The sequence below is a fragment of the Muscardinus avellanarius genome, assembly GCF_963383645.1.
Source record: "Muscardinus avellanarius genome assembly, chromosome: 1".
Taxonomy (NCBI): domain Eukaryota; kingdom Metazoa; phylum Chordata; class Mammalia; order Rodentia; family Gliridae; genus Muscardinus; species Muscardinus avellanarius.
Genome location: NC_137786.1, coordinates 21,769,768 through 21,793,893, shown reverse-complemented (window position 1 = coordinate 21,793,893; position 24,126 = coordinate 21,769,768). Strand labels below are relative to the sequence as shown.

The 24,126-nt window shown below is 34.4% G+C and overlaps 1 protein-coding gene across 2 annotated transcripts in view; it reads left to right on the top strand.

The window, feature by feature from the left end:
• Window positions 1-24,126, top strand: part of LOC308274350 (cadherin-10) — a gene marked incomplete at both ends in the record, with an annotated part of 115,833 nt that overhangs the window by 75,627 nt on the left and 16,080 nt on the right. For both annotated transcript variants that reach the window (XM_080712011.1, XM_080712010.1), the window contains 3 exons: window positions 11,858-12,045; window positions 13,728-13,981; window positions 17,411-17,547. In XM_080712011.1, coding sequence (XP_080568137.1) covers window positions 11,858-12,045; window positions 13,728-13,981; window positions 17,411-17,547 — 579 coding nt within the window. The remainder of the gene's footprint in view (window positions 1-11,857; window positions 12,046-13,727; window positions 13,982-17,410; window positions 17,548-24,126) is intronic.

Genomic DNA, 24,126 nt, shown 5'->3' with positions numbered 1-24,126 from the left:
TGTAGCCAGCCTCAGCTAGTGAGGCCCTCCACAACTTAGTGAGAACCTGTATCAAAATAAATAATAAAAATAGGTTTAGGGGTATAACTTGGAGGTAGAATGCCCCTGGATTCAGTCTACAGTACCACACACACAAACATAAGGGGCTGAAAATGATATTATACTTGTGTATGCTTATTTTATTTTTTATTTGAGTGTTCTAATTGACTATTGAGTTTATTTCACTAATTTATGTAAGTATAGACATAATATTTTGCCAAAAACAAACATAATACAGATATAAAATAATAAACATTTTAAAGCACATATCACATAGTATAAAATATTACAATATATTAATATATTTAATCCATAAATCTATGTGAGATAGATATTGCAATGATCTATCTTTTATCATTAGTTCCAACAACTGAGAATTGTAAAATGATGTCACTTGTTGAAAATTCTATAGTTGAGATAGGAGGCAGGTTGAAGAACCAGGTAATTTGCCTCTAAATTTGATGTTTATTAGCATACCACCAATAAATTGATACATGAAAAACTCTTTTCCTTGTTGCATCCCACCTCTACTTAATGATATGATTTACCTATTGTGTATGAATTATAGGGTCAGTCTCAGGTAGGGCACACTCAATTCTTAAAATGTCTATACATTTTGATACAAGAGCAGAAAATCATACATCTATTGGTTGGTGCATTTGTGATATTTCAGGACTAAATATGGCTGGCACCTTTTTTGAGAGTTCTATAGTACTTGGACAGATAAATAAACAAGTTTGCACTAGACAAGGTCTTTCAAGGAATTTTTAAATAATATATATAGGGATTTAAGACACGTACATTCAGGGAGCTATGAGACTACCATAATCCCTGCCTGGTACAAGAGAGATTTGATTTAATAAGTGCTGATTTTCACTTTGTAAATAGAGTCAACCTCTCCTCTACTGGAGATCCCAAGGTAATGTAGGCCCCGGGCTGATCTGCATATTTTAAAGTTATCAAGCACTTTTCAAGTCGAGCAACTGTCAGGTGTGTCCCAAGAAAGATGCTTCAGCTTGAGAGAGAAGGAAATGAAATTAAAAATGTCTCTTTTCCCCTTTTTATTATCTAGAAATAAATGAATGTACTTATATTTTAAAGAACTGTTCTATGATTTATGTTGGTTAGATACAGTATAATTCTTACTAGAACTATCAATATACCTTCAGTTATTTGTAGGATTTTTTTCTCATGATCTCAATGTTTGCATTTATAAGGATTTACACAGAAATAATGTTAATAACACATTTGTTGATTAAACATTCATTAAAGTCCTACTGTGTGCCGAGAATGATGCTAGAAAATACTAGTAAATTGCAATGATCTTAAAGTAAGAAAAAAGGTACAGGAAATATCCATAAATAATATGCATTGTGGTAGGGTATACAGCCTTTCTCTCTCTCTGTCTCTCTCTGTCTCTCTCTCTCTATTTCTCTCTCTGTCTCTCTCTCTCTGTCTCTCTCTCTCATACATACACACACACACACACACACACACACACACACACACTTTTATATTGTTACTTTGTAGTTTGATTTATGCTCATTGTCTCACTTTTTTCTTGCTGCTTTTTAGTGATGGGTATGCAGTTGTCATGGCTAAACCCCAGGGCTCACAGCAGGGATTGGGAAAGGTGGGAAGAGAACTACCCTCAGTGTTAGCATCATGATGAGGGCTGGTTGGATATAAAGATAAATAGCTTCATAGATTGTTAGAGATTTTTTTTTTTCTTGCAGAACATCAGACAGTTCTTCATTTCAAATAATTATTCTCATAGCAATGAAGCACAGTCCTGGGATAGGGAGGGCAAGGGTTGTTGAGAGCCTGAACTGATGCTGGGGAGAGGAGGGATTTGAGATTACAGTATATTTAAAAAGGTGATCCACAGGATTTAGGAACCAGGTCGATAAAAGATTTGAGGGATAAAAAGTTAAAATATCAATAAAAAGATGCTTTCAAGTTTTCTACCAGAAAAGCTTGTTTGAAGAAAAAGACAGAGATTTTGATTCAATTTGAACATTTTGAATTGAGATACTTGGAGAAAGACAGTGGGTTGTAAATATTTATAGGTAGTGAAAAATGTCAATCTATAGTACATAGGAGACATACAAGTCAACACAGACATGCAAGATCTTGGCTCAGCTAAACAGTTAGGAGGACAGAGCCTGAGAAAAATATTCAATTTTCCAGGTGTGGTACAATAATATTATTCCTTAAGACAAGTCACATAAACAGAAATTATACAAAAACCCACCTGGAAATGCACAAGTCATTTCAGAAGGAATTTGCCTTGAACTATTTAGCATTTTGTATAGTAAGAGTCAAAGTTTTTCTGTATGTGGTAGCCTCTAGAACAAACTTGAAGAATACTCCTAGAAAGGCACATATCTTGAAACATAGATGTAAAAATCTATGTATGAAAATATATATTAGACCCAATTAGATTGTTGATAGAGTTCTAGTATACTTACGATTTCAGGTGAGACACATTATAAAGAGTCTGACTAGTTAGTACAATGTAATAGATTTATGAATGCTTAAGGGAAGGTTTATTATAACCTCTCCCAATCCTATATACAGTTTCTATGTCTGCACATTGCAATTCTGTGTAACCGTTGATGCCAATTAGCTTGGAGACAATTTCAAAGAAATGTACCAAGATAGATACCCTAGACTCTGGGGATCAATGGCAGCCTATCTACACATTTTATCATCTTGCTTTCCTCAATAGCATAAACAGGAAACTAAGATAGTGTGCAGAATCTCTTTTTGCTCTAATTTCACTTAAATGCCCAAAGCAAGGGCAATGATCAGCGCTCAGAAATTTAGGTTTCTGTCTTTCTTCTGATGAGCGGCTTCAATTCCAAAGCCTCAGTAGTTTGTCAGCCTCTCCTGTGACTTTCATCTCTCCTCTGCTTTCTCCTAAATGCCCATTTAGCATTGCATAATTTCCTTAACTACTCTGCAGTTGCCTCCAAGGAGCTTTATCTTGTTTTTAATTTCTTCCTGTTAAGCTCATTAAAAAACATCTTTTAAACATTATACAATGGGATGGTTTATAAACGTGCATAATTGTGTCGTTTTTCTTAAAGCAAGTATTATTTGAGATTACTGTGCAGCACGGAGATGTTACAATAAGATTACACACAAAGCAAATAAAAAATTAAACTAATGTTAAATTATTTTGTTGATTCATATACATGGTGATTTTTAATCTCAACTCTGGAAAAGTAGAGAGCTCTTATGTAAATGTGGATAGCAACTAGGGCAGGGAAGAAAGGATAAACACAAATTAGAGCTCTTTGATCCTCCTTGTTTGTTTATCAGGAAACAAAACAGTGGGCCTTTGTTGCGGGGTTCAAAACCTGGAGGTAAGCAGTCTGCCCCGCCGTACCAGCTGAATTCTGGCATCTCTTTTGTTGTTCTTAAGGAAGTCATCCCCGCACCCCTGTCACATCTCTCACTTTGGCTCTCTTTTGTCTTTCTCCCGTGTCGTGTCTCTTCCTCCCATTGAGTTGTCAATCATTTTTTTTGCTACTTCATAAATCTACAGTGTTTTTAATGTTCTAAGGCAAAGGTCCCATTGATCAGATGTATGGAAAAAACAAGTGACCAGCACTCTCAGTGTCAGAGACTGAAAAAACAAGTACATGAAAATCATTTGAAACCTTTAATGATAATTCAGGTGGCGTGTGAGGTTATCATTAACAGCCTGAGAGTGCATTTATCTAAGTAGCTGAAGATTTTATTCAGTCCCAAGGAAGCCTTCTTTGCAATGTTACCTTCTAGATTTTTACTTGCTCGCTACATGCAATACAGAAATAGCAACTCCTACCTGTCTTCTCCCATTATTGACTTGGATGCTTAAGTGGGTAACCGAAATAAAAGCATACTCACCAGGAAGAAATATTTATCTGCCCAAAGCTTTAAAAGAGAAGCAGACGATTCAATCTGACACCTGAGAATGAATTTAAAACAACTATAAATTGGAATTGATGGGAAAGCATACCACATAATTAAAGCTCCATCAACTGTAAGATAAAAAATAAGGAGCATGCAAATAGATGTCTTTAAGCAGGAATTAAAGTGAAGATGGTGACAGGCGTTCCTTTGCTTTGTCAGTGTGTGCATAACAATCTTTGCCTACCCCCCCCCCCCCGCCCTTCCAGTTCGGCTCTGTTGCTGGCTGTCCATGGTGAACAGCCTTGAATGGGAGGCAGGTTGGCTCTCAATGAAAGCAATGTCAGCTTGCTTGACAAACTGAGATATTTATATACAAAACTTGCAATAAATAATAAAGTATAAATAAATCATCACTTTGTGCATTTAAAACACTGAAATATACTTTTAAATTTTGAAATAGACCCAATAAGTCTTGTCCTAAAAATGTTTTCTGAGTATAAATGTCATTCCAAAAAAAGAAGTATCAAATTATACATGTAGAGCACTGAACAAAATGTTTTGAATGAATTAACTACTAAAGTTGCTATAAAGTGAAAACAGTTGTGGGGTGTGTGTGTGTGTGTGTGTGTGTGTGTGTGTGTGTATGTGAGTGGTGCACACATACAACATAGGTATCTTAAGAAAGCAATATGGATTATTTTATAGACTAAAATCTATACTGTTGTTGATGCATGGGCTCAATTTTATTCATGTCTTTATAAAAATACACAACATCTTGAAAACACATTATTGATGTTTTAGGAAAATATAAATATATATATTTGCATAAATGTATACCTTCCAACAAATTAACAGGAAAGAGAATGGATAAATCATCAATATATTTATATCAATAAAGGTATAGAAATTTAAGTTTTTCATAATGTGAGTGAATGGTCTATAATTACTTTCCTGCTTAAGTGTCAGCAGGTACTAAAATTAACATGAATAACACTAACTCTAATCAAAGTGAAATACACCTTGTAATGGATATTGTTTTGCACAAATAAAGAAATTAAATAAAATTACCTGAGCTGTAAAAGCAAGTTCAAAGAAGGCAGACCATAGAATCTAAGCATTTTCCTAAGAATACAAATGAGTCTCAAAGAACTACAAGCTAAAAATAAAAAGTAGAAGAGAAATTCCCAGAGATAATACTCACAATGAAATCTATGTAATAGTAAAATTAATGTATCAAAGAAACATTTTTTTTGTTCTCTCTCTCCATCTCTTCTCTCTCTCTCTCTCTCTCTCTCTCTCTCTCTCTCTCTCTCTCTCTCTCTCTCTCTCTCTCTTTCTCCATTAAGAATCTTTCATGTGGTACTTTTTCAGCACAGCCTAATTATTTTTAATTATAAGGAAAATTTTAAATTTTGTTATTAAAATACATTTTGCTTAATGCACCAATAAAAATTTTAAAAAATAAGTTTTGTTAACCTATTAATTGTATGTATATTTAATATACATATAATGACACCGTTTCACATTTTTCCCATTCATAGCTCAAATTCTCACAGAAAATGGCTACATTATTCTTTTCAGTACATTCCAAGTTAGGCTACAATTCTTTGCAAAATAAAATCTTATTTGTTGAGATATTTTTATATGCTGTGTGTATACCTGCTCAAAATTTATTAAAGATTAGTCCTATGGCATTGTGCTTCAGTTTTGTAGGTAGAAAGCTGTGGTCCTGGAGTCCTATATTCTGTCCCAACATGGGTTGGATAATCTCTAAAGTCTGGAAAACCTGCCATCACAGACAATTTTTCTTTTCTTTCATTTTTTCTTTCTTTCTCTATTTCTTTCTCTTCTTGCTTGCTTGCTTTGGGTATATAGAATTATGGATCTTATTCGCATCTGTCTCTTGATTTGGCCTCTCATTTTCCTGGGATACATTCTTCAGCAGGTTCCTGGGTTCAAAGGGAATTTGCTATTTGTTAATTTTTAGCTATCTTTGTTGGTCAATCAAACTTAACATGGTGGCTAGAGTCAACATTCCTGGTTCAAAACAATTCTATCAAATTTTAATAACATTGAAGATTTTCTAAAATCAAAGGTTTCTGTTGAAAGGTCCATTGACATTTAAGCTCACATCTCCTTGTTTCCCTGCTTTTGATATTTAGATTCACATTTTTTGTTCCATTCAAAAAATAATTCTAGCCAGGCATGGAGGTGCAAGCTTGTAATCCTTGCACTTGGGAGGTGAAGACAGGAGGATCACTCAGGTTGGAAGCCAGTTGTGTTGGCTTAAGAGACCCTGTTTCCAAATAAAAAAAAGATTATAAAAATAGGTCTGGGAGTGTAGCCCAGAGGTAGAGGGTTTCCAGGAACCCCAGTACCACCAAAAACAAAAACAAAAACAAAAAATTCCATATAGCATTTCTTCTATTGTATCATTTTACACATTGGTATTTATCACTTATGTTATATTTAACTTTTCAATATATCATGTCATATTGTTTCCTGTTATAGGTTAAATTATATTGTCTAAACACACACACACACACACACACACACACACACACACACACACACACACACCCTAATCTTCATTACCTCAGAAAGTGACTTAATTTGAGGGTCTTTAGAGAAAAAATTGAGTTAAAATGAGATCATCAGAGTTAAAACCCTTATCCACAGTATCCTTATAAAAAGGCTCTATGAAGACACAGAGACAAACACACAGAGAGAGACAAGGATGTGAACATGGAGGGCAGGCGAACTATAACCTGAGTGATGCTTCTGCAATCCAAAGAGAACTGCCAGGCAATTTCAGAATCTGGAAGAGTCAGGGAAGGATTCTTAGAGAAGTCAAGAAAGCTTGACTTTTGCACTACTGATCTCTAGAACTGTAAGACAATACATTTCTTATATAATAAGCTGCCTTGTATTTGGCATTTTTATAACAGCTATAAAATCTAGTATCTTCCCAAAGTCATTGTGCCAAATTGAACATCCACCCATAATAGTTTCTGTTATACCATATACTTAGATTTTTAGGCAACTAGTCGATAGTTTTATTAATACTTGGTTTTGTCAGACATAATTGTTTTAAATTTAGTAGGTTAAAAAAAGTGTCATATCATCGTCTTAACTTGCATTTGCCTGGTTAAGATTCATTTTTTTTTTCTCTAGAGGGCTTATTCCATGGTGCATTGTTTCATATGCTATGCACAATGTGATATTTGTACCAGGTTATCTACCTTTTGTATGCCTCTTTAGACATGTAATGTTTGCTAATTCAAAGGCTAAAACAATCTCTTCATTTGTAGCATGTTTTACTCTCTATGCCTTGTTTATTTTTAGAAATGTTTGAGTATAGAACAATTTGTAAATATTATTTTATGCTTTAATAATTGTCTTGTTTTAGAAATCTCTTTATAACTAAATACAATTAAAATATTGAGCTACATTTACTTTTTATTTTTTTGGTGGTACTGGGGTACATGGAAACCCTTCTACCTCCAGGCTACAGTCCCAGACCGAGTTTTATATTTTTTTATTTGGAAACAGGGTCTCTTAAGCCAGCACGGCTGGCTTCATGCAAGCAGGATCCTCCTGTCTCCGCCTCCCAAGCGTGGGGATTACAAGCGTGCACCACCACGCCCAGCTACATTTACTTTTAAATAACCTTAAGTTTTGAAATGTGTGTGTGCATGTTTGGGATTGTTGTAGACAACCACAAGAAACATACAATCAGGGTTTTAACTAAAACTATGTATGTGTGGGACTATATACACACATATTTAAATATACATATTTGCATATATAAATATACATATATTACATACATAATATATATTGTATATATACATTTATACTATATATGTGTTATGTATACCTCCCTCTCCAACAAGCATTTGGCATATTCTATATCTTAAAATTATTGACTCCATCATTTTCCTATTCTTGTGGCTTTATGAACTAGACATTTCAAACTACATTTTTATTGGGTCATACTACCCTTTTTACAGCTATTAATTCGTCTTACATTTGTAAAAGGCAATTGAGAGAGGAAAATATGAGAGACAGCCAAGACACATCTTTCCAGGTAGCCAAAGTGTGGTAGTTTTCTAGTCCATGTACAGATTCTCTCTGAAGTAGTTTTAAACTGCCTTATGATCTCATACACAATCTACTGTGGATACAACAGTGTCATCCTTCTTCTCTAGCAGTTAAAGCTGTCTATATCTGTCAATTACAGATGGCCAGTGTTACCTGAGCTCATCCTATGAATCTAATGTGTTGTCAAGGGCAGTTCCTGCAGCTCCTGTCTAGATCCTTTTTTATACCTAGTGCAAAGCCCATTCATCATAGATTATCATGAAGACTATTTGCTGCCTGAGTGACCACCCTATGGATTATCTGGGCCTGGCCTATGTTCTCAATACTTTAAGTAACCATAAAAATAAAGATAAATTTTGTGAAAATGGCCAATATTCTCAGGCCAGCATGGGCTATACTTTTTTAGGTTCCCATTTTTCTTTAACCTGAAGGTTTTTTAATACTCTTACTGGTGTCTTATAATTGTACATCACAGTGAGGTTCAAAGCAATACAAACATATGTGCATTGAGTGCTTGGTGTCCTTCTCTCTGGGTCACACCCTGCTACCCACGCCTCTCAGTGCATGTTAGTGAGATCAGTAGTGATACCTTCATATATCAACATAGCGTTACTTGAGGTTTATTTTACCTTCTTCCTGTATAGGTCAATGTTTGTGTAGATGTAACTTTTTAGTTAAAATATTGAGCTAAATTATTTAGCTTGTATTGTAGAAGCCTAACTGACTCAATCTACTTTAATCAATGAAATCATTATTTTCTCATTTTTCATTAACTTTTCTAAATTTTGGGTGGTGGAAGCAAGTTGATTGGCTCTTTTGTTCAGTTCCATAATCCCAATGGATATTTATATCTCTCTTAGTTTGGGCCTCAGAAAGAAATCCTAGTCTTATTTTCCCTTCAATTACTCAGATTTAGAAGCTGCAACTCTCCAAAATGATTTAGTTTGTGTGAGTGAAAAACAAAAACCAATTAACAACAACAGCAAAACTGGTAACAGCAACTAGGATTGTATTTCATATCAATGGAATGAACTCTTAAGCCTTTTTCATCAATAAAAATTATAACAAAACCGTGTAAATATTTTATAAGTATGAACTTATTAAGACAGGTATAGTCTATTCTAATGTTATTGAATTTCTGTGTAAAAAACTTCTATTATTGGTCGAGCGTGGTGGCTCACGCTTGTAATCCCTGCACTTGGGAGGCAGAGACAGGAGGATCGCACAGGTTCGAAGCCAGCTGCGCGTGCTGGCTTAGGAGACCCTGTTTCCAAACAAAAATGTAAAAATAGGTCTGGGAGTGTAGCCCGGAGGTAGAAGGGCTTCCAGGAACCCCAGTACCACCAAAAAAAAAACCCCAAAAAACAACAACAACAAAAAAAACTTCTATTATTATACAGGATTTTCTCAGTCTGAAATGTCTTAAATTTTAATATTATACATCGTAGCACTAAAAATTCCTTTGAAAGAGTAGATGTTTAATTTCTCAATGATTAATTAATCTGCTAAAAGATAAGAATTCACTGTTATTTGTATTTTTAAGTAAAATATATAACTGGATTTCTTATTTTAAATACAAGTTTTTACATATCTATACATTGTGAAGCAAGGATTGCATTTTATTTGATTCTGTAATACTGTGCTATGTTTCTAAAATTATGGACTTTCTCCAGTAAAAGAAACTACTTGAAAACCTGGTTGATTTTAGGTCTTGGGTAGGAAACATATAAGAAAAACCTATAATGTCTTGAGGTGACAGGAATTAAGGAAGTATGCCAAAGAAGGATGGCAGCATGTTTAAAGGCACCAAAGCCAATACAGAAGGTCAATCAATGGCCAAGTCTGGAAGAATTTGCAGAAAATACAACTGGATTATTATATTATAATACATAAAATAAATGTCTATGCATCCATACTCATATTAATATTTAATAAAATGAATAATACTAAATGGGAGCATTGGAGCAGCTTTACCTAATAGAAGAATTTCAAATAATAAATATAGAGAGAAATAAAAATAGAAATAAATATAGGAAGAACTAGAAGAGAACCATAATTAAACCACAGTTTCTTTTTTGTAGACAATATCAATATTTGATACTAAAGATTTTAGTAGCTGGGTGTGGTGGCCCAATTTTGTAATCCCCGTGCTTGGGAGTCTGAGACAGGAGGATTATGCAGGTTTGAAGCCAGCCTCAGCTACTTAGTGAGGTTCTCAGCAACTTAGTGAGACCCTGTTTCCAGGCAAAAAAAAAAAAATAGGTCTGGGAGTATAGTCCAGAGGTAGAAAGCCTCTGGGTTCCACCCCCAGTACCACACACACACAAAAAAAAAAGATTTTAGCAGAGACCTGATTTATATGACTTTACAAACCAAACAAAGAAAGTAAGCGCTTAACAATGAGGCCTTTCAGTAGTATAATGACATTTTGTATTTTCGAAGGGTCATGGTAGCTAATAAATTTATTGAGGTACCGTTTATATGATATTTAATTCTTTAAGGAAAGTGAGTAGGCCAGAGTTGAACATGCTCTGAGGAAGGCTAAGACCAACAGTAGTATGCTGGAAACTGAATTTTACTATGTCTCTTAGGAAATTATATGTAACATTAAGTGTATAGACATGCTCTATTAGTGTGTCAGGACTATCATGCTCTATTAGTGTGTCAGGACTATCACAAAAGTCCCATAGACTACGTCTTCAACAATGGAATGTATTGTCTCTCAGTTCTATAGACTAGAATTCCGAGCTCATGTACGTCATCAGCATCAGCATGTTCTTTTTTGCCTTTTCTTCATATTTGGCAAACTTAATTATAATTATATTAGGGTAATAGGAACAGATTTTTCTGCGAGACAAAAATCATGGAAAAAATATAGATTACAATGTAAGAAATTAAGTTTTAGCCAGAAAATTCTAAAAGGTCCAGTTTGATGCATATTTTTTCATAGAAGTGAGCAAAAGTGAAGTTTGTTGGGGAAGATATACCTAGGCAATATCCTGGCTAGACAAGAGGTCTAGACTCCATTATGTATATTAAGGAGAATTACTTAAGGTTTATGAGCAAGAAGGTGCTATAATCAGAAGTGTGCTTCCAGTCGATTAATCTGTCAGAAGCATGTAGTTTATGACCAGGTGCAAAAACATAAATCTCATTAGCAGTGGAGGTTGTTCATGTTGGAAGCACCCCTAGGTACAGCAGGGCTTAGATAAATTCTTGTTTAGCTCTGGAGTGCAGGAGAGTTTGTTGGAATTTAGTGTTTTTACTCTGACACCATGAAGGGCATCTTTATAATTCTTCTGCAGACTATTCTTTGTTTTTGTTGTCACAAATAGAAATTGGATCTCTACATATTATAGATGATTGCATTGGATTGTAAAATGTTCTGTCCTGCAGCGAAAATAAGTAAGAGAAGTAAATAACTAAGTTCTGCATAGAAAAATCAATTAAATAGAAATATTTGCTCTATATCTTGTGCTTTGTTGTGGTTCTATAAATACGCATAGATACATATCTGCCCTCAAAGACAAGGAAAATGCATGCTTATTTTCAAAGCCAGAATACCTGATACAATAAGAGCCTGGTCCTCTCTACTCAGATTAATATGCACAAACTAAAGCCCTCACTGTTCAATCTTTTTCTACTCCTAGACTTTATTTGAATATTAACCATACTAGGAATGTCAACATCTTACTTAATCAACATATAACATAGAGTTTAAGTTTTACACTATTGAACTATGTACATTTTACTTTTGACTATTGTACTGAGAAATCACTTTGTCCTTTTCTCTCTTCTAAATTTTGTACAGACACTATCCATCTCCGTGTTCTTGAATCCTCCCCAGTTGGCACAGCTGTTGGAAGCGTGAAAGCGACTGATGCTGACACTGGGAAAAATGCTGAAGTCGAATACCGAATTATTGATGGCGATGGGACTGATATGTTTGACATTATAACTGAGAAGGACACACAGGAAGGCATCATAACTGTAAAAAAGGTGCCCAGGTTCAGCATACATAAGCATCTGTGTGTTTAGAGAGTCAAGATTGTATTGTATACTATTCATTTATCCATTATCCATTAAAAGAAATGTCACTAGTGTGTTGAAATATAATTTGTTTTATACATAAGTAAGAAGAATCTGAAGCCGGAGAGCTCCTAAGACATTTTGAGTACATGCTTCTGTTGATTGAAATAGGAAACCTGATATTTTATGAAACTTAAAAGGGAAATTAATATATGTGTAATTATATTTCTGAGTCATGTTAATAAAAATCCTCCATAATTACATTAATTTTAAGAAACTAGTTAATAGCAAATAATGGCCATAACTCATCACAGTTGGAGGTATGAAAAATAGTATGCTATCCAGATGCATGAAGCAATAATTAGAGTTGCTAATAAAAAGAAACAGAATGGATTGGAACATAACTTAATTGTTCACATTTCCCCTTCTGCTATGTAAATTAAACTTTTCTGCTAACATATGTTCAGTGATACAATTTAAAGGTAACCAGTTTTTATTGTAGAGTCAGTGCCATCCATATACAAAAAAAAAAAAGGCACATTAAAATTTAGGTCCTAATGAAAAACCTTGCACAAAGTAACCACTGGGGCACTGGTTAATAATACTACTGTCCTGAGGGCTTATTGAAAGTCACTAGGTGCACACCGTTATTAAATATTGTGTGACCAGCAAATAGAAAAGCAGCTTCCTTGTTTTCCCATGATCAGAAAGTAGCAGTAATGCAGATGAAACTTGTGCTTTTCAGAAAGAAAAAAATAAAAGATTGAGGAACTTTAGTTCAATGTTTTCTCTGTTAATAAGACATCTTTAAGCATTAGTGTGAGGTGAGGGACTTGATTTTATGCTTGTGAAAGTTAAACAATATTAATATTTTACGTCCCCCTTTTTCATTACATACCCTAATTAACACATTGCTATGAAACATTCTCTCTTTTCTCATTATTGAAGGTTTCCCTTACCATGAATGTGTCATATAATTATTGAAAGTTGTATCTTCACAATTGCATAGTTTGCGTTCATTAATTTAAATTAAAAGATTGTAACATAAATTTAAAAAAACTTAATTCTTTGTTTATAAAAATTCAATAGCAGTTAACATTTCAGCACACACACAGATACTCATTCCACCTGTCATTTTTTTTTTGTAAAGAGTCACTATCTTATGAAATAGGTTTTAATATCTGTCCTGAATCTTGCAAAGATTCACATCTCATTTTCCTATATTCCAAAGAGTTATGTATTAAATTTTAAAAAAGCAAAAATTAGATTTCTAGATGATAAGTTAAGATTTTAGCCAGGTGTGATGGTACATGCCTGTAATCCCAGTACTTGAGAATGCTGAGACAAGAGGATCACTCTTTCAAGACCAGCCTCAGCAACCCAGTTAACACCCTCAGCAACTTAGTGCGACACTGTTTCATAACAGAAAATAAAACAAAATAGGGCTGGGTATGTAGATTGGAAATAGAATACCCCCTGGATTCAATCCCTGGTACATAAATAAGTAAATGAGATTATGTTATTATTTATACTGGTGTTTATAATTAATAAATAAATTGACAGAACTCTAAGAATTTAAAAAATCTTACCTGAACAGAGCATATTATACAAATCTGCCATCTAACACTGATGATTCAATACCTTTTTTTTAGCCACTTGACTATGAGAGCCGAAGACTGTACACTCTGAAGGTTGAAGCAGAAAATACCCACGTGGACCCACGCTTTTATTACCTAGGACCATTCAAAGACACCACCATTGTGAAAATCTCTATAGAAGACGTGGATGAGCCCCCTGTTTTCAGCAGGTCCTCCTATCTTTTTGAGGTTCATGAAGATATTGAAGTGGGCACAATAATTGGAACTGTAATGGCAAGGGACCCAGATGCTGCTTCCAGCCCCATTAGGTAAATATGCCAGTGTTTAAAATGAAAAGCAAGGGGATTGACATACATAGAGAGACCATGCTACTGTAAAGCATTTAGTGCAACTAAAGATAAAAGAGTTTCTCCATAAGGTACACTTAAGTTCAGAGAGCACAGTATTTAATGTAAATTGCCTCTGAGTGTTTCAAGATAGGGTACACACAAGGTTTATAGTTTACTTAGTGTGTGTGTGTGTGTGTGTGTGTGTGTGTGTGTGTTGTGGTAATGGAGACTGAACCCAGAGGTGCTCTACTACTGATCTATACCCCTACCCCTTATTTTTTTTATTTTGAAATAGGGGTCTTACGAACTTGCAGAAGCTGGCCTTGAACCTGTGATCTTCCTGTCTCTGCCTCCAAAGTACTGGGAATCCAGCTGTGTGCCATAGTTCCTGCTATAATTTGCACATATCTTTGTTTTGTTTTTAGCTGTTTCAAAAATGTTAGAACGTTCGAAAACAATCTAAGGACTTTCAGCATTTCTTGCTTTTCTTTCTAAGGCAACTCCCATACATGAGAGATTTGATAAACATATAAAAATGAGAAAGGCTCAGTTTTCATTGACATTTATACTCATATATTGCAGAAATACAGATATCTATTCTGAGTATCAGCATCAAAATGAATACTTACTTTAATCTATCAGTCTAGTATGTCTTTTGGGTTTCATTTATTTCTCTAATTCTCAGCAGCCTGATTTAGTTTCCACATGAACCAGTCAAGTATGAGTTCAGATGTTTAATTTGCAATTTCTGAATTTATTTATATGACTTATGCAACTGCATAATGTAAAGAACCTTCAATTTTATGTGCCATGGGACTCTAGTTAGATTTCAGTTAAAAATTATATAAATGCTGTCAATATTCATGTGAAGTCATACTTACATAGTAAAAAGCTTTGTGTATTATTTATATAATTTTGCATAACTATATTTCATATATTCATGGGCACCATGGATATACATGTTTCTTATAAGCAGAAGAGGAATGTTTATACATGATATTCACATAGTCCTCCCATCTGCCAGCAGGAGTTCTTCACAGATACCTCCTATCCAATCCATTTATCTTCATCTAAATTGCTGTATTCCTTGAATTTTTCTTTGAAGCTTTAAGATGACCAATATGCATAATTAATTTTCCCCATTAAATACCAAGCATTTACTTGGCAGAGACCCTAACTAACTTCAGTAGGCTATGTTCTAGGTTCTTGCTTTCAAAACGTCCTTTCAAGAATGATGCATAATATTTTTTGATGATATAAATTTAGGTCAAGTAGCATTAAGTCACAATGTCAAAACATTTATCCACAAAATTAAATTTTCCATCCTCATTTAGATTGATGGTTATTACATGTAAAAACGTATCTGTGAATATTTTTAAATAAAATTTATGCAATTCTAAGGACCAACAAGAAAAAATCAAATTGCATATACTATATGCAACAGAATTAGTTGCTGTATTGCTTAGTAATGACAGAGCATATTCCATGAAAGTGGTTATATATTTTGAATTTATACTACCTTGATGTATAAAATATAAATGCATATTTTAGATGTTATTATATCGACAGAACATGCATCTATAAAACATGAATAGTATATTAAAACAAATAAATAGAGACATATATGTGTAAAGCCTTTCTATATGTGTACGTGTAGTATACGTACATGGTCGGCCTCCTCTATCTACAGATTCTGCATCTTCAAATTAAGCCAACATCAATGAAAAAATTTTGGAAAAGAACTGTGTTTCTACTAAACATGTAGACCTTTCTTGTCACGATTTCTAAAACAATATAGTATAGCAAATGTGTATGTAACTTTTATATTATAAGCAATCTAGAGGAAGCTTAAAGTGTTCAGAAGAATATCTTAGGTTAAAAGTAAATGTTAGGCCACTTTCTATAAGGAACTTGAGCATCTGTGGGTTTTGGTACTCACAGAGGACCTGGGACCAATCCCCAAAGGATACAAAGGGACAATTGTATATATTCAAAGATACAAAATGACATTACTAGTGTAATATATTTATTGGATGTTTCAACCTGGACATATTATAAATTATGTCATATATTGTTAACGCTAATGTAATGACAAAATTTTTTACTGAATATCTCACTAGTGTGCATTCAAGAAGTGATTTTTAAAAGAGAAATTAAAGTTAACACACATGATTTGCCAATTAAAATTGAAAAGTATAATTAGACTGAGTTATGCTTGAAAAAAAGAGCTATGATCTCTCTGTGTCTTCAAGATAATGTAATGGAACCTTCTAAACTTTGTCATTACTTCTTTAAAGTGAGCTACAAGAAATAATTAAGAGAGAACACATATAAAATGGATTTGGCAAAGTACTGTTGCATGATTTCATGCATTTATTAAGTTACATATACATTTTTTTTTTTTTTTTGCAGGTCTGGGGATGGAACCCAGGGGCATTTGACCTCCGAGCTACACCCCCTGCCCTATTTTTTATTCTTTATTTTGAAACCGGGTCTCACTGAGTTGCAGAGGGCCTCACTAAGTAGCTGAGGCTGTCCGCGAACCGCGATCCTCGGGTCTCAGCCTCCCAAATGCTGGGATTACAAGCGTGCGCCACCACGCCTGGCACATATACAATTTTATGTTATATTTCTGCTAAAATAAGGGGCCTTGTTACTTGCCAAATGTTAAATAATTATTCAGTTAATTACTTAAATTTTAAATGTTTTAATTTAATTTAATTATGAGACACTGGGGATTAAACCCAGAGGCATTCTACCTCTGATCTATACCCCCAGTCTTATTTTGTATTCTTTATTTTGAAACAGAATTTCACCAAGTTGCAGAAGGTCTCACTAAGTAGCTGAGGCTGGCTGCAAACCTGCACTCCTCCTGTCTCGGCCTCTCAAGTACTGGAATTACAAACACACTCCACCGTGCCTGGCTGTTTATTTTCATATGGAAACAGTCTCCCAAGGTTGCTGAGAGTATCCCTCGGTTACTGAAACTGACCCTGCAATCCTCCTGTCTTGGCCTCCCAAGTACTGGGATTACAGGAGTGTGCCACGACTCCATCTTTTCAATTTTATTATTATAAATTTTATTATAAATATTTTCGGGGACCAAGTATATCAAATCCCAAATATTTTAAGGACCAAGTATATCAAAATTAGTTCACTGTATATGAAGCTAGATGGGATTTTGAATAACAGATTCTGGAAGATTAACATTTCAATGCAGAACAATGCCTTGGGGCAGGTGAGTGTGTGTCTGTGATAAACTCATGAAACACCTCATATTCTAGATCAGTCCTGCATTCCTTCCTGTAATTATTGCTATATGTGTATCTTTGCATTTTACCATTTTTTTGTTGTTTTATAAGGCATCATTAACACTGCCATGTATTTTTCTTGGCCCTTTTTGTTCAGATTTTCTTTGGATCGCCATACTGACCTTGATAGGATCTTTAACATACATTCTGGAAACGGATCGCTTTATACATCCAAACCACTTGACCGTGAACTATCTCAATGGCACAATCTTACTGTTATTGCTGCCGAAATCAGTAAGATGAATTTTATGTCTATAATATATATATTTATGAATGTTTCCATTTATCTTTTATGTGTGTATTATTTTTATACATTTTGCCATATATTTATAGGTTTTATATTAAAATAATTCTTTTTGCTTGTATAAATTATAGCTTTCAAATGAGCATGAAATTTAACTGACATTAAGTCAGATTAACAAAAGAAAGGCATAAAAATGAATTTAGGTTTTATGTTGCAGGGGAGCTTTCACGAGAAAATAACCCCAGAATATGGCAAAATTTAAATTAGTTTACACTGGGATGAACAAAGAAAGGTACTGGTGGGAAAGAAACTAAATATATATATTTATACAGAATTGTCTTAGTTTGAATTGTTTGTTCTCAATATTAAGAATGTTATTCTTAGCCAAGCGTGGTGGCACACAGCTGTAATGCCATTATTTGGAGGCTGAGACAGAAGGATCTCAGATATGAGGCCAGCTTTAGCAATCCACTTTGTTTCAAAAAAAAAAAAAATTCAGAGATAGCTCTGTAGTAAAATACCCCTGAGTTAAATATCCAGTACCACAATAAATAACTAGAAACAGAAAAAAAAGAATGTTACTCTCGTTATAATATAGGAGGATTCTTCTATATAAGGGAGTTACCTATTGCTTTCAGGAAGAAAAATTGGATAGTCATAGTACTCTTATTAGACCTCTTTTTTTTTCCTTTATAAAACTATCTTCAGCTCAAAATAATCCTTAAGACAAAATGGAACAGTGTGGGCTTACATTTTCTGCTACTTTAAAGTATCTGTAAATCTACATTTAGTATTTACTAATGAAAAGGTGATAGATTTTTCTACTAAAATATTCTAATTTAAGGAAAAATTAAAAGCATTAAAATTTTTGCTTGGACACTATTAATTATAATCTATGATAAAAATGGGTATAAATTGTGTCATTAAATTTAACTACCATATAGGCAGACATTATTATTTCTGTTTCACATAAAAGGTAACCAAAATCTATATTATTATTAATAATAATAATAGTTAAAATTGAGTATTGTATGCCAGGTACCATTCTCAGAATTTTAAATTTGCTCTTCTAACATTTTTATTTATCTCATTTAAATGAGAATTAACTAATCCCTGGGAGATTTTAGCAAATTACTCAAAATAAGTATGATAGAAGTTATAAAGTGATACTTAAAACAGACAATTTTTTCTCTAGCTCTAGTACTTAACTTTCTACAGATTTACAAAATTTCATCCAACCAGAAGCAGGAAGAAACAGAATTCAAAAACACTTCTTCCTTTTCTCACAAATGGTTTTACACACACAAATATTCTCCTTCATTTGTGGAATCTGTTTTCAAATTAGAACTTCAGGTAGATTTTTAAAGAAATAATATGAAGAAATTGAGCTGGCAACCTTAAATTGAGAACAGAGTCCTTTAAGGGGTGAGACCCCGGGCAACAGGTAAAACCACATGTCCATGATCATGCAGGCCTACTCACAGTTTCTGATCACATATTGAGACATAAAAAAAAGTAGAGTGACTCAAACTGTTTTAGAAAAAAAAAAAAACATTTATTAGGAGTTGAGTCATGCTGAAAAAATAAGCCCATAAATTCCACAGTTATCAAGGTCAAGCTATATGAAGTAACCAGCCCAGATTTTTTTTTTTTTTTTTTGCGGGTCTGGGGATGGAACCCAGGGGCATTTGACCTCCGAGCTACACCCCCTGCCCTATTTTTTATTTTTTTTATTTTGAAACCGGGTCTCACTGAGTTGCAGAGGGCCTCACTAAGTAGCTGAGGCTGTCTGCGAACCGCGATCCTCCAGGTCTCGGCCTCCCGAACGCTGGGATTACAAGCCTGCGCCACCATGCCCGGCTCCATCCCAGATTTTTTAAGGCAAAGCATCAAGCCTGAATCACCAAGTGTTTTCAGAAGGATGGAAGCAGGAGAGGACATCATCAGCAATCCAGCCAAAGCTTTGAGCTGAAACGATAGACTTCCCTCTTTATATTCGGTTCTGAAATACAAAGATTCAATTTTCTCAATCAGACATAAGTCATGGTGTTCTTTAAGGCTATTTATTTATTTATTTATCTATTTATTTAGTGTTGCTGATCATTAAATCTAAAGGCATTCTACCTCTGAGCTGCACCTTGGCCTTCTTTTAATTTTTTTTATTTGGAAACATGGTCCCCCTTAGTTGCTGAAAGCCTCTCTGTAATGCTGAGGCTGCGCTTGAACCTGTGATACTCCACTATGTCTTAGGGTCTTTTCTTCTTTATTTTTATTTTTTATTGGTGCACTGTATTCATACATCATAATGGGATAAAAAACTTGTGTAGACATACGTGCACACATTGCCCAGTTAGCCCCTACTCCACACCATTCCCTCCCCCTCCCTCCTTCACATGCTTGGCTGAGTGGTTGACATCTAATATTATAGCAATTTATCCAAAATTATCAATGATAATCTTACATAACAGATTCATTTGTCTGATATCAAACTTTTGATCACTTAGACATAACATTTCAATATTTCTTTTTGCTTTCTTTCTTACGAGGATTTTTTTCTTTTTTTTTTTTAAGATGAAACTATTGTACATTTTTTTCCAGAAAAAAAATCTATCCTAACATGAAATATGAACTCTAAATACCCAGAACAATCTTGAAAAAGAACAAAGCTAGAAGATGTACATTCTCTGATTTCAAACCTTATAAAGCTACATTAATTGAAACAGTGTAGTACTGCTATAAAGGCAGATATATAAACCAGTGGAGCAAAATAAAAAGCCTAGAAATAAATTCTTCCATATATGGTCAAGTTATTTTTAACATGATTTCCAAGAACATTTGGTGAAGGAAATAATGATCCTTTCACTAAATATTGTTGAAAAATAATAATAATGAAAAAGAATAAAGTTGGACCCTTACCTAACACGATATTAACTCAAAATAGATAAAAGACCTAAATGTAAATCGTAATACTATAAGCTTTTAGAAGAAAACCTGGGTCATAACACTTAACAACATTGAAATTGGCAGTGATTTCTTGGATATGATTTCAAAGGCACAGACAAAAAGAGAATAAACAAACAAACTTTCTAAAGAATAAGGTGCCCAAATATGTCTTAGGCTTTTAAGTACTAGAATTACAAGCATGCACTACCGTGCCAGGCTGATATTTAAATTTCTTTTAAAGAAAACTCATTTTTCTGTATGTCTCCAAGTTCCAAGAGTAAGGTATGCTCAGTACCCTCTAATTGGTGCATTCCAAAAGAATGGTTGTTTGTGTTTCGTTCAGTTCAAGATCCTTTTTTAAGCCCAGTGAGACGGGAATTGCATTTTCCGTTTCAGATACTTTGGGAAATTTAACTTCTAAAGCTAGTTGAAGTAATTACGATTCGGTAAAAAAACGCTAAGCCAATTATTACTTCTTCTTAAGGACTAAACCTATTTTTTTGCCCTTAAATAGAATCAGTGTGTGGAGCAACTGCTGGAAATGCCTACCTGCCAAGTTGTGATCAGTCAGGGTCCTATTATACTGTGCCGGGTATTAAATTAAGCAATGAGGGTGAAAGAGAATCAACATATAGGAAATTGTTTTTACTAGATAAACACTGGTCTTATGGTGTGTCCCACACCAAGCCTTGAGTGGAACAGAATGATGTATACACGTACTTCTTAACACGTGTATCCAGGCTCTGCCTCTAACAGTTTAATTCTATATTTCATAGCAACAAATCACATCACATGAAAAGTGCTAATCTACTGCAGGTAATTATTTAGTGTAGTATACCATGGAATAATTCCCTTTTCCTTCTTTAAAATGCATTTGAAAATGCAAAATCTAAATTAAGGTCGCAATCAGTGCCTTTCTAATAAATTTGGGATTTTAGAACACATTTCTTGTAGCAACCAAGAAATTTCTAATTGCATCTGACAACCATTCCAATATATTCTGAGCATAGTTTATGACTGAAGGACTCCATTAGCCATACCTAGTTCTTTGTTTGTACAAATTCTTGCCCAAAGCATGTAGAAAAGTTCTTTTTTCTTTTTTTTTTTAAAGTCTGTGTGGAGTTCCTAGAGAATGGCTTAAGCTTTTCTCTTTTGAGATTGTAAAAGCCTGTGGAAGCAGTCATGGGCTCACCTCGGGACATACATTTTAAGATCCTCTGTGCTACTTTACTGTTTCCCTGCAGGCCTCTGAGGGAGATTCAGGTGGTAAATAGGAGGTGCCTGCTCCTGTTCAGTATGAGTCCTCCTTGGATTGCTTTCTTCTCTTATTTATACATAAGCTGCAGCAAGTGGCAGCAAAAAACGATTAGTGTAAGCAGTGTTTTTAGAAGAGGTGACTGCAGGGCTGATGCTTTAAAAAACACATGCATCCCTGTGGATTTAGCTTTTGATTTGAAGAGCCTTGAGTTATTTGGGAAGAGGCTGGAGAATCTTCATATTGGGTTAAGGAAAGGTCTGACGATGCAATTTTTATGGTTGTGAAACTTTTCTTTTTTAATCCTCTGTGGCATGGTTAGAAGTGAAATTACTACCAACAAGAATTTTGGGTTTTTTTGCTCAAAACTTTATATTGAAAATAAATAGTTTGCTTTTAAGTAGGCTAAAGAGTGTGTTCTAGGAAATATGGGAGAATCAGACCCCCCACTTTTCTTTGTGGCAATATGTAACTACATTGTTAAGGGTCTATTTGTAGGTGAATATGGCACCTTTAGACTTTAGAAATGGACTAGGAACATGGGGGGGTAGAATAGCATTTTTTCTCTCTTTTATTTCCTTCTCTACTGCTTCCATGTGAATTGTGGTAAAGCTGATTAATAGGTTTTTATGGTGTGGATGCTCTATGTGAGGGAAGATAGCATAAGCTGTTAAGTAGCATAAGGAAGTGAAGAAGGTATGATATCGATAATGAGGATAACAGTAATAGTATTCAACATCCCTTGACTACTAACCTTGAAACTAGAGCTTTTGATAAGAGCTTTTGATACGTAATTTATCAAATAACTCTGTGAGATAAAAAAAAATTCTGCCTTTATAAGGATAGGGTTCGACTAAGGCATTGGGGAGATGGGATAACTTGGCCAAATCGCAAGGAATGAGAGGTGGATTTGGGAATGAAGGCAACTCCGTTTTACTCCAGGGCCTGGATTATCAGACATTGAACACACGAAATGGTGGGCAATAGGCAGCATTACATTAAGAAATACACATTTAGAACCTCTCAGCTGAATATATGTGGGTAAAGAAGATAGAAGTAGTTGGGCATGGTGGCACACATCCTTAATCCCAGTTCTTAGGAGGCTGAGACAGGAGGATCAGAAAAAGAAGTAAGACTAGAGAGGTGTAAATAAATGTGCTTGCTAGCAAATCAGTTCTGGCACATTCTTTGTTTTTTTTTTTTTTTTTTTTTTTTTTTTGGTAGTACTGGGGTCCTGGAAGCCCTTCTACCTCCGGGCTACACTCCAAGACCTATTTTTTACATTGTTATTTGGAAACAGGGTCTCCTAAGCCAGCACGCGCTGGCTTCGAACCTGCGCGATCCTCCTGTCTCTGCCTCCCAAGTGCGGGGATTACAAGCGTGCGCCACCACGCCCGGCTGGCACATTCTTTTTTAAAAGTCCTGATATCAGCCACATGTGGTGGCCACACCTATAATCACACTACTTGGGATGCTAAGGCAAAAGGCCAGCTTCAGCAACTTAGGGAGGCTAATGCCATTCTCAGTATCACTTAAGGAGAAGGCAAGGGAATGAGGAGAGACTGAGTGTACCAAGTGCTGTGTGCATGTATGCCATTAATGCTCTGAAGTATATTATGATGTGAGACTATAATGCACCAATAAAGTTTTATTAAAATAAATAAATAAAATAAACAAACAAAATAAAAAATTTAAAAAAGCTGGAGGTATAGTTTAGAGGTAGAATGCCCAGGAGTTCAATCCCAGTATCAAAAAACAAAACAAACAAAAACAAGCAAACGATATTATTTTAGTGACACTTGAATTACATGGACCAGGGGGATACATTTTTGAGCAGTGATATATACCTCATTTGAATGTGACAATATTTTTATCATTATTGTATTTAAAATTTATTTAGATGAAATTAAGAGGATAAAATTAAATTTCACATGAATAAATGGTAGTATCCATGATGCTTTTTGGTTTCATAGATTCCCAAACTTACTGGTTTATAACTACCTTTTCAGGAAAAAATAAAATAAAATTACTCCTCCCCCTCCCCCCCCCCGGTACTTCTAGTACTTCCTTATTTTTAATTATATTGAGGCTTGACCCCCTCACCCCTGAATGTCCTATCACTTACCCACCACTGGTAGTATTACAAAATGTGTAAATCTATTTAGGTGATTTAATTATATTGTTAAATCTGCTATTTGTTTGATTAAGATAATATTTTTATTTAAGCATTTGTTTTTTACGTAGACATAAAAGCTATATATATGTATGTATATATACATATATATATTAATGGGATGGAATTCAAGATTCTGATTTTGTATATATTGCATGATATTTAAGTCAGGTTATACATATGCTTGTCCTCAAATAT